This window comes from Euprymna scolopes, chromosome 2 (assembly GCF_053919585.1).
Source record: "Euprymna scolopes isolate OS-2025 chromosome 2, ASM5391958v1, whole genome shotgun sequence".
NCBI lineage: Eukaryota > Metazoa > Mollusca > Cephalopoda > Sepiida > Sepiolidae > Euprymna > Euprymna scolopes.
The window spans coordinates 108,765,946-108,784,869 of record NC_136483.1 but is presented as its reverse complement, the minus strand read 5'-3'; the positions used below and the strand labels follow the sequence as shown (position 1 = coordinate 108,784,869).

At 34.2% G+C, this 18,924-nt stretch overlaps 1 protein-coding gene across 2 annotated transcripts in view; it reads left to right on the top strand.

The window, feature by feature from the left end:
- Positions 1 to 18,924, top strand: part of LOC145294154 (transmembrane protein 131-like) — a 215,448-nt gene that overhangs the window by 99,606 nt on the left and 96,918 nt on the right. For both annotated transcript variants that reach the window (XM_080141270.1, XM_080141264.1), the window contains exon 4: positions 14,503 to 14,571. In XM_080141270.1, the coding sequence (XP_079997396.1) occupies positions 14,503 to 14,571 (69 nt within the window). The remainder of the gene's footprint in view (positions 1 to 14,502; positions 14,572 to 18,924) is intronic.

Genomic DNA, 18,924 nt, shown 5'->3' with positions numbered 1-18,924 from the left:
GCTCAGTGACCTACAATATGGTTTTCATTCTACTAGATCTACAGCTGATGTGCTAACTGTAATATCAGATAAGATTAGTGAATCTCTCAATGAAGGCTTCGTTTCTAGAGCAATAGCTTTTGACATATTAGGCTTTTGATAGAGTATGGCATAAAGGTCAACTGTTACAATATTTTTGCACTATAATGGGGTATGGTCCCGCACAGTCGGGAGATTCTATTTATAAACAATGCTGCTAGGAACTGACGAATCAAATTAATTTACATTCTGCTACCAACCAATCAAAAACCAGAATTGCTCCAGAAATATTAAACCTTCCTGTAGCAATCTCGCATATGTTTTCTTCATGTCAACATGAGAAGAATCTTTTGCTCTGGATTCCAACTCGAGAACTGTCTACTGTGAACCAGTCAATTCCCAGGACTTGTGTAGAACAACGAACCATCGGCAATTGTTCTGAAACTAAACATGGCTTACACTTCTTTACAAGATCGCCACCTATGGAATAGCTGGAAATGCCTTCTCAATTATCAAATCCTTTCTTCTGATAGGTTTATAAAAGTAGTCGCTGATGAGTAGAAATCAGAAACTCATAGTATTAATGCTGGCATCCTTCAAGGTTCCATCCTGGGCCCAACTCTTTTCTTGATCTTCAATGATTTCCCAAATCACATTCTTAGATCATTCGTAGACATTTATGCCGATGACAGTATAGATCACTATGGCAAAACTTCAAAGGCCAGCAATGATCAAGATCTTTCTGATTCTCTTTTGATCTTGAGAATGTGGTGCAATGGGGAAAAAGGTGACTGGTTAATTTTAATGCATCGAAAACCAAGCTTCTCTTTTCATCGTAATTGCTCTGATACCCTTCACCTCCAATTGAATTGAATGGCTCTCGTCGTGGGGAAACTCCATGTCTTGACAAGCTTCTGGGACTGACCTTCACTCCTGATCTAAAGTGGAACACATACATCAAATCTATTGCCAAAATCGCTGGAAAAATGGTTGGATCACTCTACCGCTCTAGTAGGCATTTCACTGCTGATGCAATCCTCTATCTGCATAGGAGCCATGTATGCCCTAAAATGAAATAGTGTTGCCACATCTGGGCAGAATCTACACTGCATTTTATCCTGCCTTAATAGTTCAAAACCGGCTTTGAAATCTGGTGGGTAATGCCCTTTTCTCTTCCCTGCAACCTCTTTCCCACAGAAGAGTCATTGGGAGCCTATCTCTACTGTATCATTATTTTCATGGTAAGTGCTCAACTAAACTCCAATCTATAATTCCCCCTTGCCAAACTTTCACAAAAAAAAAAAACACTCGACTAGCTACAACCACTATGATTTCCCCCACTCTCTATCTGTGCTTAATTCTAAACGCAGATTTAATGAACAAAGCTTCTTTCCCAGAACTGCCCTCCTTTTGGGGGGAGCTCCCCACGAGGGCAGCTCCCCCCAAAAGGAAGAGGCATACAGCCCAGAAATGAACGCTGGCAAAGAGGTTGCTGCCTCAAGAGACCTTATGAAGGGGGATGCTCCCCCAAAAGGAAGCTCCCCAAATAAGGGAGCAGTACTGGACACACCCAAGCAAAGCGTGGAAAAATCAACCCCTCACAAAACACCTCCAAGACAGCGGAATGATCTTTTAACTCCACAAAAGACCCCTTGCCCAAGACATCAGAGGGATCTGCATGGGGTAAAACCGCTGATAAGACTCTCCCCACAGAAATGTAAAGACTTGTACCTTACCAAGTACAAGGAATATATTAAGGGGAATGTCCTCAAGCCAATACCTGGGGACTGGGAGATGATGGAGGACAAGATCCTGTCCTTCATCACTTCGGACATCCGGGCAAATCAGTTCAAGGGGATGAAAAAAGAGGAAATGGCAGAGCTCCTCCACAAACTGAATATACCCGCCAAGTATATACACCAGAGGAGCTTCGCGATGTGGGATGTACTGGTCCCCAACAAGGATGAAGCAGAAAAGTTCTCATGCACACAACTTAAATGCGCAGGTATTAAGTTACTGCCAGAGTATCGGGGCAGGAGGAGAATCCGAGTACAAATATTCAATGCTCCTGCTGATCTACGCACAGAACTGTTGGGAGCTTTCCTCAGTAATTTTGGAGAGGTGGAGCGGATGTACCCAGCACGCTCCAAAAACTGTGTCCACCTGGGAAGTTATACAGTAGCAATGTGGGTCAAAAAAGGCTTCCTAGGCATACCAGCAAACAATATCTTTCAAGAAAGCCACATGATAGTGGTGATTAAGGGTCGGTGCCCTCACTGTTTGTTTTGTCTGAAGCAGGGCCACATGGCAAAGAACTGCCCCCAAAAAGCAGTTCCAAGCCAACTAGCGCCACAAGTAAACACAGTTCCAGTAGCGGGGGTGGCAACAACCATTGAAACTAGGGAATCACCAACAGCAGCCCTTGAGTTGGCAAAGCCCAAGGATCAATGGAGTACAGTGGCAGGGCGTAAACGGAAAAACATATCTATCTCAACATCAACCCAACCACCTGCTCAACAGTAGCAGCAACAACATAAGCAGGAGCAGCAACAGCAGCCGCAGTCGCAGCAACAACAGCTGCAGCAGCCAAAGCCGCAAAAAGCAGCTGCAACAACTGTCGCAGCAGCAAAAACAGCAGCACCAACAACCACCGCAGCAGCTAGAGCGGCAGCAACATCAACCAGAGGAGCAGCAACAACCAACGATCCCCACACTAATCGAGACAAGGACCAAGAGGAGAAAAAACTGCTCCTCTGAGAATGAATCAGCTAGTGAGTGGGAGAAGAATCCAACCTCGCTACTCTCCGGTTCATTTGAAATGCAGAAAAAGAAAAGAAAAAGGGAAGAAAAGGTGACCCCCACACCCTGTGAGCATACACCACCCCAAACAACACAACCCACTTCTCCCTCCAACATCAGACACTGCACCAACACCACACATACACCTGTCCCCACACAAATGCAGACTGAGCCACCATCCCAAAAAGAAAAGAGTGAACCCTTCAGCTGGATGGATGGCCCGGTTCGGATCCTTAGCGTGTGGTTCGGACCGGGTATCCAGCTTGATAAGAATTGGTCGGAGGTATGGTCAAAGGTGGAGGCTGCGGTCAACTCATGGCTTCCTAGGAAACTTTCCTTAAAGGATAGAGCCGAGGCGTGCGCCACATGTCTTCCCTCTCATCCTTTATCGACTGGCTGTACTTCCCCTGCCTGCACAACATCTAAAAGCTCTTGTCGAACTCCTGTCTCGCTCCTTTGGGACAGAGGAAGACACTGGGTGAGCAGACAGCTCTGCATTCAATGTCCGTGTGAGGGAGGTTTGGGAATGCCGGACTTGAAGTGTCATCGAGATGCTGAGAGGCTGGCCTTCCTGAGCCACTACCTTCAAGAGGAGCAACCATGGCACCCAGCGATTACTGCCGCCTTTCCCGACCTCATTCTCGACCCCTCTATTGAGTTGTCGCAGGTCACGGGGAGATTCAGGCTTCCTGAAAGAGTGCCGAGCCACACTAAAACGATTACCAAGTCCAGCGACCTTGTGACTGCTACCCGTAGGGAACTCCACAGGGATCTAGTGAGGGGGCCCGCCAACAACCCGCTATGCGCGCGCTTGGGTTGGCAGCAGAGTGAGATCCGCTCCGCGTAGAGTTGGGCGCCAGGTTCGAGTCATCTGAATAATTCTGAGTTCTCTGACCTGGCGATTGGCCCAAAATGCACTTCCACTTAACAACATACAATGCAGTTCTGGTTTTTTGGAGTCGCCTGCTTGTCCCCGTTGTGGAACAACAGCCGTAGAGATGACTGATCACGCTTTCTTCGATTGCCGCGAACTCCGCCAGTACTGGTCATATGTCAGCTAGGTGACGGCTCGCATCGATCTCGAGCATCCTCACCCGGTTACTGTATCCAATGTCGTTGACAACGTGAGGCTGCCGTGGGACAGGGAAAGACAAATGGTCTACATTATGATCCTGGCCGTGGCGAGAATGGTGATTTGAATGTCTCGTCTGCAAGATGGCCGGGGGGTGTTGTCTTTTTCTGATCAGGATCTGGTCACTTTCTTTAAACACCAACTACGGGAGAAGATCAGATGTGATAGAAGAAGGCTGCATCACGCGGCATTTGACAGAAGATGGATACATGTTGCAAGTCTGTGTGTATGAAAAGGAGTCAAATTTGAATACGTTTTCCCTGCCTAGGTGTGGAACGCAGAGTTCCGTCAAGTGTAATTTTATTCTTAGCCTCTTAGCTAGCTGAGTGAGTGTTCCATCGCCCCCCCCCTCCCGATTAGGAAGCCTCCAAGATCCCCACACCCACCTAATTGCAATTCTTTCTTTTCACCCATCTTGGAGAGAAATAAATCAATCACTAACCCTCCCACCCCCCACCCCCATTTTTCCCCCCTCTCCATTTCGTCCCATCTAGAGAGCATCCTCACTTAGAGACCCGGCCCGCAGGAGCTCAGGTTCCTTTACAAACCAAAGTGGAAAGAGCAGTCTATCAACTAGATGGGGTTGGGAGGACCCTACTAATCACTACTGGAATCTTTTTTTTTTTTTTTTTTTACTTCCCCCCCCCCTGCCCTCGACACAAATGAATTATAGTATTACCTTTATTGTTATCTTTTTTGTTTTTACACGCTAATAAAAATGTTTTAAAAATTGGGTGCTAAGTAGGACGTCCCCAAGTACGAAAGGGCAAATGCGTTATTATGGTGAAAGAAGATTCTAGCTAAGGGAAACTTTTGTTTAGTTCTAGAGTGACAAGGATGACCAACGACCCCCATTTTCCTCCCCTTGAGTTGGCCTTGTGCCTAAATTTTTTGTTCATGTTCATTTTTTCTTGAATAAAATATTTAATATCTCAAAGTGTAGTATCTGTTCTTACTACCTGTTGTACTTATGTTTGTAACTTTGTGATATAAAGTGGGAGACCACTTTTCTGTATTAATTTAATGTAAAATGATCACCCACTTTACAACCAGTCAGTCTCAAAGCCATTCAAGTCATTCTCCAGATCATTCAAGTTTTTTGTTTTTAAGGATTCCAGTTATTTTTTAAACATTCATGTCATTCTTAAGGTCATTCAATTCATCTTTAAGTTCATTAAAGTCATTCTAAGTCATTTACTTTTTAAGTCATTTCAGCCCATTTTTCGGTCATTTTAATTTATCTTTAAGAATTTCATGTCGATCCTACATTCACGCATTCATTCATTACATGAGAGCACGCGACTAATGGCTATTGGCCTTGTTAACATGCTAGGAGTTATTTAAGATTGAATATTAGATATTGAAATTAGAAATGGCATTTTTAAACTGTTAGTAAATCTTAGCATGTTGATTTATTGGACAAGTTTGTTTTTTTTTAACATAAAACAAATCAAATATTAAGTAAAAGTTTAAAACGGGTAACTAATAAGAGTCTGAAATTTACTCCTTGTTCAAATATATTCGAAAATGTATCTGTTTTCTTCCTCTTGACAAATTCTCAAGTTGACTCAATAGTGGTTGGAGAAGCACATAATCAATGAAAAAGCAAAATACTTTAACAAAATATACACATACAGGTTAAGAAAGCATGAAGATGAAACCCCTAGAGTTGCAAGATTGTCTGAAAATCCCAGAATGAAATTTCATTGACAAAATTATCATTCAGTTTTGTTATTTAAGGTAGCAATACCATACCATTTTTTTTTCTTTACATTGAATAAACTCGAATGAAGCATTATTTAAAAGACTATAAAAAAAACAAAGAAATATCTTTTCTTTTTTTTTTTTTAAATTGGTCTATTAGAACTGGAGTAACGACCATTCAAAGTATCAAAAAATGCATGGTTCACTGGACATTTTGTCTTAAGTCAGTCCTCTTCAAATGCATATACACTTGTGACAGAAAATAGGAAATTTGCACGATTTACAGACTAACCCATCTTTAAAAAGCTGTATTTTTAGGTCTTAAGATATTATATGATGAAATTTTGAACATATTATCATAATACCACGAAGGTTCAGATGGCTATATTTATGACCATCTTATTTGCTAATACAGACGCATATTTAAGTTTCATTTTAATGGCCTTAAGTAGAAACATAATAAAAACAGCTAAGAAAAATGGTAGGTAAGGTTTTATCATATGTAGTATGCTGATGGACATTATCATCTACGTATTAATTTGATAGTGTGTGTTATTTTCTGTCACACTTATATCCGGGTTGTTTAATTCTTATGTACTTGTTTCTTGTAATAAATAATTTTACCAAGAATTTTTCATAAGCTTTGGTTTCGATTATAGCTGATGGTACTCAAGTCATTTAATTTTTTTTCTAAATAATTTTATTAAGAATTCTTCATAATTTTGGTTTCGATTATAGCTAATGGCACTCCAATAATCTTTTTTTTTTTTTTTTTTTTTTTTTTTTTAAATAATTTTATCAAGAATTTTCCAGGAGTCTTGATTTCGGTTTCGATGATGGCACCTAAATAATCTCTTTTTTTTTTTTTTTTTTTTTTTTTCTAAGTAATTTTATCAAGAATTCTTCATAAGTTTCGATTTTGATTATAGCTGGAGGAACTAAAGTTTTTATATATATATATATAGATATATATATATATTATAAAGTGTGTTTGGGATTCGGTTTAAATTCAAGCTGATGAACCCAAATCATAGATATATTATTTTTGAAATCGCAACTTAATAATATATAAAAATCGATGGAACATTAACTCTATAATAATATATACAAAATCTGCAAGAATTAAAATATATGTAAGCGTACTTTATGATCGGGCTATGCCAGGTGCCTCTGCTAGCTTAGATAAATACTTTTGCAGTTTTAACAAAAGAGCTACAATAATATCAGTGTCTCCATTTACACTGAACATCTACAGAATGCCAACATCAATATATTACATATGAATATGTCCTTTGGAATTTCCACAGGTCCTGCTAGTTTGTCATTATTACATCCTGAAAAATCCAAGATGGTGACCAGAAGATCCAAGATGGCCACCACAACATGATTCAACGAAATTATTTACAAAATATGGCTTGTAGCATATATCAGGTTGACAAGAAAGTTCTTGCAGTTAAATTCAAATAAACATAATCGCGGCTCCAGCAAAAATTTATTGATTGAAATAAGCACCATCAGAATCACCACACTTTTACTAATGCGAAACAAATGTATTTATACCAGTAATGTAAATCTTGCGTTCTCGTAGCGAAGTCATTTTTGATATCGCTTAAGTTTTTGAAGCATTTCTCACGCAGAAAATTGTCGAGATGCTTGAAAAAGTGGTAGTCAGTAAATGATAGGTCTGGAGAGTATTGTGAATGAGGCAGTTTCGTAGCCCAATTCGTTCAACTTCTGTAGTGTTGGTTTAGCAACATGCAGTCTGGCATTGTCGTGGAGTACTTTGCTGCTGCAATGGTTTCACTTGCATTCAAAAAGCTGTAATGAATGAGACCGGTCACAGACCACCAAACAATCAGCATGACCTTTTGGTGCAACTCTGGCCTCAAGAAGTGTCGTGGAACTTTGTTGGCATCTAACCACCAGGATGAGCATCGCTGGTTGTCATGAAGAACCCACTTTTCATCGCAAGTCACAATCTGGTCGAGAAATGGGGCCTTGTTGCATAAAAGATGACACTTTATAAGGGTATTTCTTTTGGTTGTCGTTAAATTCCTGAGGTGTACATCTATCAAGTTTTTTTTTGTCTTTCAGTGTCTCAAGTGGTTGGAAATCTTATATGTTACAACTAATTCAAAAGCAAGTTCTCAAACAGTTGTGCATGGATTGGCTTCGACTACTTAAAAAAAAAAGAAATGGTGTTGAGTGAAGCCTTTTTTTTTTTTTTTTTAAATTAAGCAAAAACAATTTTTTTATTGAAAAAAAAAAAAAATTATGATATTTTTGTTATCCTATTTTTAAGTGCAATTCAAGTGTTACGATATCCATTTTTATCATGTATTGTTAGGTGAAAGTACAGAATAGTTATAAAACACCTTATCACCAGACTAAGAATGGGTTTCTAAGTAAAGCATTTCAGAAGTTTGTGGGACTGTTTTAGTTACAGACGCCCCCCCCCCCAAACTTTACCAAAATTCAGGAAAGCAACCAATTTTAATGAAATTTTCAGTATTTATTAAGTGATAGAATATAATACAAATATGTATAAAAATAACATTTTTGGCCATCTTATTGTATTAAAGTTGTTTTTCATTTATTTTTATACAAATATACTTTCTATTCAATTTTGTTTTAATTGAATATTTTTTGACAAAGCTTTTTTCTGACATTAAAATAGAACGCTTACCAAAAATATTTTTCTTTTCATAATGAAAAACTGATGTTTTCTAAATAATGAAAAATAAAAAATGTATACCTCATTGCTGTAAGCCACTTTGTAAACAGATGTTTTGTTACAAATTTACGTGATGGCATCGCTCGTGACAGACGGCACTTAAAAAAACAATCAAATATCAGCTCTTGCTATCATTTCTATCAATGCGCATGTAAAAAGTTCTTGACCAATTCTTTTCAAATTTTTTAACAAAAGAAATAAATTTATTGGCTATTACATACTGTTTGAACGAAGTTTCTGTCTTGATTTATTTTTATACTAGAAAGCCTCAACTTAAAGATGTTCTAACTTTTGATTGGAAAGTTGCATGTTTTGTTCAAATTTTGTGGTAAAGACGATTCTTTTCTCTTATTGGTTAAAAAATATGAAACCTTATCGATTAGTAGAACTTGTATGTCAAGTATTCATATGAACAGACCTAAAATGCATGCATCCGAAAAATCATCTACTACGAGCAGACACGCAATGACCACGTTTCGCTGTTAGGCAGAATTAAATTTCTTGAAATATACAAATCACAACAAACATTAAAATACCATTTTAAAGAAAATTTTATTTTATAATTCAGTCATATAAGTTTTAGATTGATTGGCGTAGGAGAAATTTACTGATTTAAAAACTATGGCTATCAGACTTAGTAGAATGTGCCTTGTCTCCATGCATTCTGATCCAAAGAGTTCATATTTGTCAGATAAATTCTTATGCACTTCAGCTAGATCATTCTGGTTACCATGCTCCCTAATACCTGTGATATGCAGGCGTGTCATGGAGTCAATGCAAGGGTTGGCATGCTGAACACAGCCGAACCATTTGAAGTACAGAGTGTGTAAGGCATACATAATCTTTTCAATAATCCCAATTTAAAGATTTTCTTCCAGTTTGCAGCTACACATCTGCTTGATTATGAAAACATTATGCCAAAGCTGTTATAGTTCAGAGGTGTCTTCATTCATAAAAGGTCATCTCCTCAAATATAAAACAAAAAAAGTGAAAAAAAAAAACCATTGTTAAATAAACACTTATTAATTGAAGTTAAAAACAAAAGTATGAAAAATTTTTTTTATTCATAATATTAGGTTGTCCCAAAAGTTCGTAAACGCGTGCAAAAAATTTAAGTTTTCTCGCCAAGTATTAACAGAAAAAAACAAACAAATTAATCCTTAAAATAAAGACGATTTTCCAAGACTTTCTATCATTGATCTGCAAGATTTTGGATCTGGTTACGATTCAGCCAGCTTTGAATCAAAGAATTCTTGACACGCTTCCTCGACTTCATCACACGAGTCGAATCAGCAGCTTTTCACAAAGTATTGCATTAAGTGGAAAAGGCCGTAACCTGATGAAGCACAGTCAGGATTGTAGGCTGGATGTGGCAGACCCTCAATGCTGCCCAGCTCTCCAAACTTATCTTTGGTCTTCCTGGTGGTGTGTGGCTTGATGGCAAATTTCAACTCGTCTGCTGGCATGTGCTTAGGTGAGTTTGTCCAAATCTTGACACAGCTTTTTGTGAACAAAATTAAGTTGCTTCAGATGTCAATGAATTGACAATTTGCCAACTCCAAGCTCATGAGCCAATTCTCAAGTGCTCGATAAAAGGTACAATGTCCAACCAGGTTTGCAAGTCTTCATCATCCAACTTTAACGGTTGTCTCGAGCAAGGCTTATCTTCAAGACTTATGTCGTCAGAACTGAAACGTTTGTACCACTTTGAGATTATCACATATGCAATTGTTCTTTCACTTTCGGCAGCACAAATCTTTTTGAGGCTTTCCTGATTGAAATACCTCAAAGTTCACAGATCAATTTTATGAATTGTCATTTGCAATAGAAAGATGATCACTATAACAATATAAATGCAAAAAAAAAAAAAAAATTTTTCAAATTGCATAAAAATTCAATTTTTTGTAAGTGTTTACAAACTTTTAGGACAACCTAATAAATTATTTTCTCACAAAATAAAATCCTATCATAAAAACAAAAACTGATAAAAAAGTGAAGCATTATCTTTGTTATACACAAGAGAAAATAAAAAAACTAAAGCACAGGATGTAACTGAGGTTAAAAAGAATAATAAAGAGATAAAAAAATTGAAGTGTTACTTAACTGATTGGGTGAGTAAAAATTAAACAAAAACAATGTCAACAGTAGGTTCAATTGAAAGTTTAACAAAAATGTCAGAGGGCAAAATGTTTGTAATCAGTCTAGCAAATTCTTATTTCAACTTTTTGCACTTTGGAATTAAAGATCTAATCTTATGTGTAATTGTTAATCAAGAGTAAAAATTTATCAGGCGTCTGTACAGTATGATGATGTATGGAAGTTAACACAGGTCAGTGAGGGTTAAAGACATTGCATGGAGAGAAATGATTTGAGAATGATACAATAGCTATGTAATTTAAGCCTTAAAGACTGACTTTAATCTGATAAGCTCAGAAGATAAAATCTGGGCATTATAGGGAGATGCAGAAGACTTTGTTCGCATAGCCATGTTGAAAGAATGGATGAAAGTTCTTGGGTTAACAGATATAGAACAGTTGTTGAGATAGCATTCACAGGTGAAGGCCAAAGAATCATGGGAGATGATAAGGATCAACTTTGGAGAAAGAAGTCTAAAGACCTGACTAGAGAAAGATTAGTTTTGGAAGTCAATTTCTAAAAGGCGTCCAATGTATACTGGTGTGTAAAACGGACATTAAGCTGAATATGATGATGATTTCATGAAGGGTGATGTCAAAGTTTCTATTATCTACCTATGAGGGCTAGATGTGACATATTTTTTGGATGTTGGTATTTAATGGGGTGCTGTGGTTGGGAGAAAAATAAAAATTACTCCTGCTGACTGAAAATAGAACAGGTACTACACTTTTAGCTTAAAGCCAGTGTTAAATCAGTGCTTTACACATGAACAAATCAACGGTATGTTCTAATATTCCAAAGGTTATGACATACGTTGCACACCCATAATCATATCTGATTAACAAAGTTATTGTTAACCTCATTTCATGGCTGGTTAAAACTCCAAAGCTGTCAATTTAGGATCTTTTTTAGCCACTCTGAAGTAAAGTATTCAGAGTTCATGTCTCCCCAATGTATTTATGGTGTCTCATTGGAATCTTGAATTGTGATTGGCTGATGCTGTCAAGTTTTGAGCAGAATAATATAGGAAACGTAGAGCCAACTTAACCCATATCAAACAAAGCTTTTCACAATTGAGACTATGCAGTAATTAGACATATCATTTTGAATGTATACATTTCAACTTAATCCAGCAGGATAAAAATGGATGGCCCCTGTTGAAGGGTTAATGGCCATTTAGTATCTAATCTTCTTGTATATAATAAAGAAGGCACAATTTATCCCCTCTGGACCAAAATACTGTAGATTTTACACCAACAGATGGCACATAAAAATTTGTTATGTTTATGCTATTGGCCATTACCTTATATAACTAAAGAACTCCATTACAGACACATTATTCTGTAATATTAAAACATTACATTTATTCCTAGGAGTGCCATCTTTATTATCGTCATAATGTACAGAGGAAGTAGCTCAAACTTTTACCCACTATTCAATAAGACCTCTTACAATCCCATTCTACACCATGTGCATTTATACTTTTTTCTCTTTTCCTCTGTAATTAACTAACTTGTGAATTCATAAACATTGCCTATTGTTAATGCTTTAACCTTGCACAAATAATGATTTCTCCCTTTTCCCATCCTTCGAAATCTCATTGGTTAAGATCTACATATTCGGACATTCTGGAATGAAAAAAACATTTCAAAATCGAACATTCCAGACATTATAAAAAAACATGGCTTCCCTGAGTAGAATCATTACATGTTAAATACCCCGATTACAAACTTCGGAATCTCAAAAAAAAAAAAAAAAAAAATCAGTTTCGCACTCCTTTTAAATTATTACCAGTACCATTTTCGTTAGTATCTTACTAACATCACTAGGAAACAAATTAGTCTATTGATTATTTGCCATGTTATTTTAACAAATAGAACTTGGAGATTTATATTTTCCTTGTTGTTTACATTTACTTCATTTACCATGACAAACATTTATTATTTATATTTTATTTCAGTAATAAAGTTACAGTGACACATCATTATTAATTATTTTATATTAGCAATAAAGATGACAAGACAGTATTACATTTTTATTACGGATGCTTTAAAAAAACATTTTGCCTCATTTTGTTTAAGAGTTGCTGATTAGATTTTTTTTGGTTTACAAGTTTATATTACAGATGCTTCACAAACTATAAATGGCTAAAATTATTTCACATGTTCAGATGTGGTTATTTACTTTAACTTAACCTTTTACTTTGGTAATAAGAAAACCACAATAGTATTATGTTTTTTTTTTGTTTTTTTTTTTTTTTTTTTCCGAATATTAATACGGACGAACATGTTACCTAAAAAATAAAATGGGTAAATATGAAGATTCTTTCCACCTTCGGGCAATCCTTTAAAATTAACCCTTTTATAGGTTTTGCGGATGCTAAAAACAAAAAACATGTTTAAAATTCCGGCAAGCAAGTAGTTTAAAATATCTGAAGAAATGTTAATTTCGAAAAAGGTGGGGGTGGGGGGGCTGAAAACGAAAATGATGTTTAAAATTCCGGCAAACAAGTAGTTTCAAAAATATTAAATGTTAGTTTAAAAAAAAATAGGGGATCAGTTGTATATAACATACAGATCATGCAATCTACTCATATGCCATTTCATTTTTTTTTTTTTTTTTCCAGCACACCCAAAAACCTTTCTAAATGGTAATTTTAAGGGATTTTTCAAGGGTGGAAAAAAATCTACATATTTACCAAAAAAAGATATAATGAAAGATGAAGTTTTACAATGAGTAAATGTGGATCATTTTGGAATTTATAATTAAAAGCGTTGAACAATACAAAATACAACTTTGGGTAATTATTTTTCAATTGGGGAGAAACAGGTCTTTTGTAAATATTCTTCCACCTTACAATTGAATAAAAAAAATTAGCGTGAAAGTTGAATTTAACCTGATTCATTAATTACTGTACTAAAAATGCATAAGCACCAAATTTTCAAGTAGATATTGATCTAGGATGCATATGATAGCAGAGTGCAATATTATCGCACAACTTTTTAAATAGTTTTTTTCAAATTCGATAGTTTTTTGTCACCATAACTCCAGTCTTGCCAAATAAAATACTTTGCCCTGAAAAATACCCTGAACCTTCCAGTAAATTTTGTGACAACTCCATCTCCAGCCACAAAATGGGATGTCTATTCCGAAAGCCATTTTTAACATAGGAGAGTGGGGGATGGCAAACGACAAAAACAACAGCTGTATTTTAAATTTTTACTCAGAGGGGACTGGGGATGCGTGCTACCACCAGGCAACAGGCCCTGCTAGTATATTAATGTTTGCTGGAACACACGTGGTTGTGTTTTATTGGATTAAAAGAAAACAAAAAAAATGGTAATTTACTGTGATTGATCTTCCAGTAATGTCCTCTTGTGGTGCAGTGCTGCTGGGATATGTGCATCCTCAACAGCATTCTCAATGATCATTTTGTACAAGTATTTACTACTTCATTCAATGTTATGCTTCTGGCAGATAATGTGGCTTTTAGAAGCTGACTGTGCAGCTATGTAAGGATTCATTAGTAGTGAAGGAAGTTTACTTATCACCGTCTGACAATAATCAAGACCTGGTTAAGAAAAATCAAAACGTAGGTGTTTCTTTTTTGTAATGATTATAATTTCCTCTGTAATATTAATACTTTTCAGTTCATTCTGTAATGTTATTTGATAATTTCCTTTGTTATTGTTTTGTTTATATATAAAACCATTTTCCTCACTAATCTTGCTTTCATTTAATAACGGTTTTATCTACAGCCTTCATTTGCTGACCTATTTTTGTATGCGTTGGACCAGGAAGCATGATTAAACTAGTTTCTTTTCTTTATTAAAATGACTTTAAAACTCAATACATTTCATTTAAATTATAATTTAGGAGTCATTTTTTTTTATAACATTAATATTTATGCTGTATATATGATATGTTTACATTTAATATTTATTTTTTTAATTTTTATTTATTTTTATTTTTTTTGTAGTATTCATGAAGAAAATATTTTACCAAATGGTGTTAGACTGGATCCACCAATGTTGGAATTTGGAGAACAGTATGTATTCATTCTTTTTTTTATTTTATTTTATTTTTTTTTTCATGCTTGAACATACAGTTTAGAAAAATTAATTATAATTACAGATAAGGTTATCTATTGTTAAAATCAGTTGGTCTGAAAGCCTACATCTTTTTCTATAGTTTTTGGATTTAAAATGCAACTATGAATGTGTTAATATCTTCAAATTTCATAAAACATCTGAAGAAGTGTAAGAGCATATAATGGAAGTTTGACTCTCACAAGAGTTTTTGGTTTCTGACTCCCACAAAAATTGTTGGATTTGGAGTTTGGTTCACACAAAAATATTTATCGTACATTTTAAAGCAATTTAACAATGTTCATGATTGTAAGCAAGAATGTTTTTCATGCTATTTGCAATTTGAGCTGTCGAAAAATTTATCAAAATTTACAATTGCAAATTAGGACATCTATCCAGTCATGGCTGACAGAATGAGAGCATGCTATCACTGTGAAGTAAATAAAGGATTCCATTCAAAATTCCGTCCAAATTCCTGAGTTAGACAGAAACATTACATAGTTGGACAAGATACACCTAGTGAAAGTCGGAGGTTATATCGATCGAAACGTTGTGAAAATGGCACCTAAGTTGTGAACAGTAATCAGATTAATCCAAATAATGCAAATAACCAATCCTCATCTCAAAAATTCAGAAACAATTGTAGATAATTGGAAGATGATAGTCGGTGATGAATTGGTTTCACTGCAGGTTTGTTTTAAAATCATCAAACTCTGTACTTTTGAGTAATCTAAAGAAAAAAACGTGTCTCTTTTATCTGACATCCTACTATGCATCTCATAAATGTTACGATTTAAATAACTTGACAGAAAAACAGAATATGACATGGATGCTTTACTGCTGTCATCATTAGTGCTGCACAACGATTGACCTGTGAACCCTCTACAACCTGTTTGAATTGGATTATAATGCATTTGAAACCTGAATGTCGGCATCCCATTCCCTTCTTCGGTGAATTAACTCTTTTGAACCAAATCCATTTTAAAGGTGTTTTTATTGCTTCAGTAATGTTTTCCATCTTCTTGTTGTTCCAACTGTTTCTAATTCCTCTAAAACTTTGCCTAACAAGTGAGTTGTTTATTTCAATGTGTTGATGTAATTTTTAATTTGAATAGATTATTACATTAGGCATATAATTATATTTCATTTTATTTGGACATGGTTTTCTTTGATGCTTCATAAATAAATAATAAATATGTACAGCAAATACAACTTGACAACTTGCATGTTCAGTTTAAAATCAAGATTTGTTTGAGGTTAAGGTCAGTTTTGGCTGTATAGATTTAGGAGTTTGAATTGGAAATAGTTGGAGTAGTTTCAAAATTTATATAAAGTATAATTCATAGTGGGTCAGATTTTTTTGTTTCCACTTTAGAGAAATTCCGTTTTTTTTTTTTTTTTTTTTTTTTTTTTTTTAATAGAATTGCAGTATGTGATATAGTAAAATTCAAAACTTTATATTTAAATTGGCATAACAAGAATAAAAAAAATTATTGCTTTGATTTTCATATATACCTATTCCAATTTCTACATTAACACTTTTACTTACTTTTGCATTGGTCTCTAAGCTAAAATGCCATCTTATTTGCTACAGTTTTGTATAAAATCAAAGCTTTCCTTTTTTTCTTTATGTAATTTTTTTTAATATTTTATCTTAAAAGGAAAACTATGGTCAAATGTTAATTAAAAAAAAAAGTCATGTCCATCTGTTTATTAAATTTAACAAAATTGCAGACAGCTGGGAAAATAGATTAATTGTAAAGCACCCCAGAATGAACAGTGACTGAGAGAACATTTTGCCTTGTCATGAATTTTTTAACTTTTTCTTCCAGTTGAATCAAAGCATATACATTTATTATTTTGCCTTCATATTTTTTTTTTTTAGATAAAAGAATTAGTTACACTTTTAGGCTGGGGGAGAAATAATTTTATTTGCAAAACTTTTGCTAATAGCCTAAAAAACTACACTGTTGGGATTCACAAAAAAAGATGTCTATAAAGACAGTAGAAAGCTATTGGAATCACCATAAACATCTCACTGTTCTATAAATAGGACACCAAGTAATTTTTTTTTTAATTACTGCATAATTACTCTGAAGAAAGGATAAAATTTATCTATATTCATTAACTTCTCTGAAAGTTGCTAAAACCCTTTTAAAATCTCTTGCAAAATTTAAAATTCTATTTATTTGATGATGCATGAACTTATGAATCTTGCAATAGTAAGCCACTAACTTATTGTCAAAAGTGCAATATAACTCTGAACTGCTTTGTTTCGTAGCAAAATGTAAATTTTATCTTGGATATATAGCCTCATAATTTCTAAAATATCACCTGTATTCAGTGTCCTATTTATAGTAGTCAGTATTTTTATTTTTAAATAAAATTATTCCGATTTGTGTATTCTAACCCATTTTTAGTCATGTTTAGATATACTGGGTTAATGGTAGTGTTGGAATGATTCCTAAATTTTTTTCCGGTTCCAGGAAAATGTTGATTAATGATTCCGATACCAAGTACAATTCCGATGGAATTGTTTCTAAATATACCATTATATAATCGAAAGTTTTTGTGTAGCAAAAAAATTTGGTACAGTGAAAAAGTGGAAATACAATTAAGGGAATTTAAAAAACAATTTGATTTTATTTTGTTTGAAGAGTCAAAACAAATATTTTAACCATGAATTAAACATGCACCATGAAATTAATAACAATCAATTTCAGGAGTTATTTTATATATTAAAAAATATCAAGAGAAAGTCTTGATTATTTTAAAAAAAATACAATAACATCAAATTTCAAGCGGAATAACATGTTTTGTTTATCTTTTGATATTCATTTTTTTGTTTTATTTTCTCTTTATCTTCGATAACTCTTTGAAATTTAACTTTTTTTTTTCCCCAGCTTCAATTGCTAACTGATTTTTATTCCACTTTCTAGAATATTATTTTTAAATGAAATTTAAAAATAACTAAATCTTTGATTAAATTTTTAGCTTTTTATATTCAGTCGTCTCAAATTATTCCTATTTATTTATTTGACTTTTAAAAAAATATTTTTAACAATGGTATTTTTTAAATCTTAATTGGTTCATTTCTATATTATTTTTAATTATATACTTATCGTCCTTTAATGTTTATTCTTATTTAATTTCTTAATTTACCTCCTTATTTCTATATAAAAAAGTAAATTTTTGGTAATTGTTTATTTCTATTGTTAAATAAGTCATTTATTGAACTTTAGAAATCGCCTCTGCGTTAATGCTGTTTCTGACAACCTTTTTATTATTTTTTGTTAGAGGTTGGGAAACCTTTACCTATGATCACATCACAACTGTGATACCAGGCATCAGTGAATGTTGACCAAGCCCATACAGTCCTTTAGTTGAATGGCTCTAAATAACTAGTTAGTTTGCAGAGTTAGGGTTCAAAGGATTAAAAAAAAAAAAAGTTCAACTTTTTCCTTTTTTAATAAATTTTTCACATTTTCTTTTGTTTTTGTTGTGCAAAGAAGTTCCAAAAGAAGTATTGCTTCATTTGCAGAATATTTTACTGAAATGTAACTTTCTAAAAGAAAAAAATTAAATTCATTTACCGCATTTATTTAACAGAAAAATGATTGTTTTCTTTTGTAGTTTTCGAAAGATCTTAAGTGGGAACTGTCAGTCAGCATATGTAGTTCTAACGTTTTTGTTTTTGGATACTTCAAAAAAGCCAATCGACTGTCAAAGTTTCGCAAACTGACATCATGCGATCAGCTTCACTTTAGTTTTAGAAATATTTCCTGTTAACTTTGCTTGTATTTTTTTTTTTTTTTTTTTTAAATATAAAGGTTGACAAGACATTTTTCATTTACTAATGAGATTTTTAATTCATTTACTGATGGAAGAGTGTCGGATTAAAAAAAAAAAAAAAAAACTTGGCAAAAGATACCCCCCCCCCTTTTTTTTTAGTCACCAGTTGGAAAAACCACTGATTTTTAACATAATTTACTCGCAATGAGAGCACTGTATAATCTTTTTTCTCCAAGGGTTAAGTATTCATCAACTTTTTCATGGACTTGACATAGTTAGGCTGTTTTATACATAAACTTCACTCACAAATGAAAACAATGTTACCTTATGGCCCCTAAAGTTTCACAACAATGCAAACATAACTAATCATGGGCCTCAAAGTTTTGAAACAGATAGTGCCTATGTATGTGACGGAATAAGAAAACTCATTAAGATAAAGATTACCTTTAAAGTAGTTAATAAAATTCTTGTATATCATATTAAATATGTTATGAAAAGTTCTATGACGTTTTTATCATAAA